This window comes from Balaenoptera acutorostrata, chromosome 11 (genome assembly GCF_949987535.1).
Source record: "Balaenoptera acutorostrata chromosome 11, mBalAcu1.1, whole genome shotgun sequence".
Taxonomy (NCBI): Eukaryota; Metazoa; Chordata; class Mammalia; order Artiodactyla; family Balaenopteridae; genus Balaenoptera; species Balaenoptera acutorostrata.
Window position 1 is genome coordinate 96,992,356 of NC_080074.1, and position 4,695 is coordinate 96,997,050.

At 38.5% G+C, this 4,695-nt stretch overlaps 1 protein-coding gene across 1 annotated transcript in view; it reads right to left on the reverse strand.

Moving 5' to 3' along the window:
* Window positions 1-1,300: 1,300 nt before the first annotated feature.
* Window positions 1,301-4,695, reverse strand: part of CREBL2 (cAMP responsive element binding protein like 2) — a 29,535-nt gene continuing 26,140 nt past the window's right edge. Inside the window, exons 3-4 of the mRNA XM_007196056.3 lie at window positions 4,427-4,571; window positions 1,301-1,614 (exon numbers count right to left, since the gene is read on the reverse strand). Of these exons, the coding sequence (XP_007196118.2) occupies window positions 1,610-1,614; window positions 4,427-4,571 (150 nt within the window). The 3' untranslated portion in view covers window positions 1,301-1,609. The remainder of the gene's footprint in view (window positions 1,615-4,426; window positions 4,572-4,695) is intronic.

Here is a 4,695-nt window from a genome sequence, read left to right on the forward strand (position 1 = left end):
TCAGGCTAAGGGGAAGCACTTAATTCAAATGCATGGCCTCAGAGAAGGAGGGAGGTACCTTATCACCTGAAACTATGTGGTCCATCTCACGTTCCACCTCACAGACAAGCTAGACTATGATGCCTCCTCTTAAACTACTTCGTAACAAAACACGTATTGCTTGGAAGCCAAATGTTTGCTTCATTAGAGCAAAGAACAATTACAATTTAGCAGCAACAGAGAACACAACTCCTGATTTAACGATGGGAAAGAGAAGAGAGAGGGTTAAAGTGTCCCAATGGGGACATCAAAAGATTCCCAGATCTGAGTGTATCGTATTATGAGTGTGATTCCTCAACCATCACTCCATTTGGTAGCCAGGAAGAAAGCAAAGGTAGCTGTGATGGGAACTGGAGGGAACTCCTCTGCCTTCTGCCCCTCCTGCCAGGCCCCCTAGCGACTCTGGCTTCAGTGCTTCACTCCAGAGTGGAGGCACGGCCAGGGCTGAACCGGATGCACACCCACAGTGTGCTTCTCTCTGGCTCAGAATACATTCATAAGGAAACTCTAATCAGGGAAGAAACTAAGTGTTCTGGTTATGGCTACCGCCATTAGATCCACCAGCAATGTGTCCCTCATTTCGTTCCAGATCTCTTGAGGCAGAAACTCCATCTCAGCAGCTAATTTCATCCTATTTTCTTTAGAAAAATTCTCCAAATTAGGTGATTACACAATGAAATGTGTGTGAACATTCACTCCTGCCCTCCCCATATACATATATAGACATACAATAGAAACACACTGTATGGGTTGTCAAGACGATATATGCTACTGAAATGCCTAACAGGTTACTTCTTATTTAAAAATAAAGTTTGACTAATTATTCTCCAAGTACAGATTAGGCCCTAGCAAACCTGTATAAATACAGTTTGAAAAGACAGCAACAAAAGTTTTAAATAGAGGCTATCTTAAGGGCTTTCTTGATGGATTTTGTTAATGTGTACATTATTTAAAACGGGCATATCATTATGGATTATAAAAATAGAAATGTATATATTTGTTAATACATATTCACAGCTTATGCTGGAATGGCTCACAGGAGAAATGGTTCATGCAGAAAATAAACATTACTCAAGTAAATATAAAGAAATAAGATTAGGTCCATAAAGGCTGAGAACTTATAATCAGTAGTCAGCCCATTTGGTTTCTCTTTGTAGGGCAATCAAAAACATGAAAGGAAGTGACACCTAAACACACATACACATACAATTACATGAATTACATGGAAAGAATATAAATTAACCAATAAAGCAATGTGGAGTTGAGGTGCAAAAAATATAATCTTCACTCATTCTCTCTACTGTGCTTTCAAGCATTGCAACATGTTAAATGCCATGGGTGGCAATACCAACCAGAACAGGTCTGAATGTTTGTAAATTTTCCAAGTGTTGAAAACTAAAGCAAAATCCTTTGAGATCTATGATCACACATTTTGGTAGAAACTGCAAATTTACAGAGATGACTGAGCAGTAGGTAGTAAATGGAGCCAAGAAGTACAATCTTGCCTATTCATCCTCCGTAAGAATCAGAATATTGGCTTCAATCACTGACTCATCATTTTATATGCTCTTCACCCTGAAAAATAAAGTTACCAATGTAAGAATGCTTTTATTTATTTATTTTATTTTAAAAAATAAATAAATTTATTTATTTATTTTGGGCTGCGTTGGGTCTTCGTTGCTGCGTGCGGACTTTCTCTAGTTGCGGTGAGCGGGGCCTACTCTTCCTTGCGGTGCGCAGGCTTCTCATCGCAGTGGCTTCTCTTGTTGTGGAGCACGGGCTCCAGGTGCGCGGGCTTCAGTAGTGGCATGGGGGCTCAGTAGTTGTGGCTTGTGGGCTCTAGAGCACAGGCTCAGTAGTTGTGGCGCACGGGCTTAGTTGCTCCGTGGCATGTGGGGTCTTCCCGGACCAGGGCTCGAACCTGTGTCCCCTGCACTGGCAGCTGGATTCTTAACCACTGCACCACCAGGCACAGGGAAGTCTCAAGAATGCTTTTAAAGTCAATGAAGTTTGGTTAATCTGTTTTAAAATGCATGCATTTTTTTTTAAATTTAGTATCTAAGGGAAGGCTATTTTCAAATACAGACTGAAAGAAAACTGAACTGATTTGGCTTTTTTTCATTAATTGAATTTAGATTAAGGCAAATGTTACCTCATCTAATAAAAGTTATAAAAAGCCAATCCTTCAGTTTTATAAAAAATTTTTTAAAAGATAAAAAGTTTGTAACATTTCCTTATAACTATTTTCAAGTGCTCCCAAAGCAATCACAATGATGAGGAAATCAACATATGGCATCTTCATTCTAAAACCTTAACAGTCTTTCCAACAAATGGTGCTGAGACAACTGTATATTCACATGCAAAAGAATTAAGCTGGACTTCTATCTCACACCATATAGAAAAATTAACTCAATAGATCAATGATCTAAATATAAGGCCTAAACCCATAAAACTCTTAGGAGACAACACAGGGCAAATCTTCATGACCTTCGATTTGGCGATGGATTGTTAGATATGGTACCCAAAGCGTGAACAACAAAATTAAAAATAGATAAAATGGTCTTCCTCAAAATTAAAGTCTTTTGTACACCAAAGGACACTATCAAGAAAGTGAAAAAACCTACAGAATGGGAGAAATATGTGTAATCATATATCTGATAAAGGTCTAGAATCCAGAATACATAAAGAACTCTTACAATTCAACAACATAATGAAAGACAACTCAATTAAAACACGGGCAAGGGACGTAAAGAGACATTTTTTCAAAGAAGACATACAAATGGCCAACAAGCACATGAAGTTGCTCAGTGTCATTAGCCATTAGGGAAATGTAAATCAAAACCACAATCAGATGCCACTTCTCTAGGAAGGCTACAGTTCTCAAAAATGGAAAATAAAAAGTGTTGGCAAGACACAGAGAAATGGGAAACTTCATATACTATGGTGGTAATGTAAAATATTTCAGCCACTGTGGAAAACAATTTGTGGTTCCTCTAAAAGTTAAATATAGGGACTTCCCTGGTGGTCGAGTGGGTAAGACTCTGTGCTCCCAATGCAGGGGGCCTGGGTTTGATCCCTGGTCGGGGAACTAGATCCCACATACATGATGCAACTAAGAAGTAAGCATGCCGCAACTAAGACCCGGCACAGCCGAAATAAATAAAAATAAATAAATATTTTAAAAAATAAATAAAAGTTAAATACAGAATTACCATATGACCCAGCAATTCCACTTCTAGGTATATACCCAAAACAACTGAAAACAGGTACTCAAATACATACTTGTACATGCATGTTTATAGTAGCGCTGTTCGCAACAGCAAAAGGTAGAAACAAATATCCATCAATGGATAAATGGATAACAAATTGTGGTATACATATACAATGGAATATTATGCAGTCATAAAATGGAATGAAGTACTGATACATGCTACAAGGTGGATGAACCTTGAAAACATTATGCTAGGTCAAAGAAGCCAGACACAAAAAGTCACACACTGTGTGATTCCATTTATATGAAATATCCAGAGGAGGTAAATCCATAGAGACAGAATGCAGATGCATAGTTAACAGGGGCTGGAGGGAGCGGGTAATAGCAAGCAACCTGCTAATGCATTTGGAGTTTTCTTTTGGGGTGATAAAATGTTTTCTAACCAGAAGGAGGTGGTAGTTGTACAACACTGTGAATGTACTAAATGCCTCTGAATTGTGACTTTAAAATGATTAATTTTATGTTATGTGAATTTCTCCTTAATTAAAAAAAAAATCCTTACAGGTGATGGGCTACTGTACTAGATAGAGCCTGAACTAGGTGAGGACAGGTTCTACCATTATAGCTGTGTGACCTTGGGCACCTTACCAAGCAGCACCTGTGCTATTTCTTCATCTATAAAATAAAAAGTACAATTATACTTAACACAATTACTGGAGGAAATAATTACGATAAACATAAGTGAAAGTACTTTGTAAATCAAAATCAAAATAAAAGGTATTGTTATTATTAACAGTAACTAGGGAATTCCCTGGCGGTCCGGGGGTTAGGACTTGGCGCTTTCACTGCCGAGGGTGCAGGTTCAATCCCTGGTCGGGGAACTAAGATCCCGCAAGCTGTGCAGTGCGGCCAAAAAGTAGCTAGAACGGTACACTCCCACTTATTGACTGAGTCTACTTTAAAATTTTTCCATGAATTTATCAGTTGCTCTTTATAGACCCCATGTGTAACACATTTCAGTATTTAGAATCAAACGCCAGTTCACTTGCTTGTTAGTGTATTACAAATGACATCAACATTTTATTTTATTTGAAGACACAGCAAGGAAAGTGGTCAACAGAAAGCCTACTTTAAGTCACTCTTCTAAAGATAAACTCTCCCATGTACTGTACTCACAGGAATTACTGTTAGCATCTGTCTTCCCAGCTTTCATGTGCCTGCTTGAGTTCTGCTGAGATTTGTTCTGCTCTTCTCCAGTGAGTAGGGCCTTTATTTCAGAAGGGATTTTCCCTTGGTCCATTGCCATGCACCACTGCTTGTACTGAAATACGTAAAATATATTTAAATAAAATTTTACTAGTCAGAGTTCAGCAACCACAGGTGGAAATCCTAGACATAAGAACTCCCGTAACTAGAGGTCAAATTGGCTGCTGGGAATCCCACCT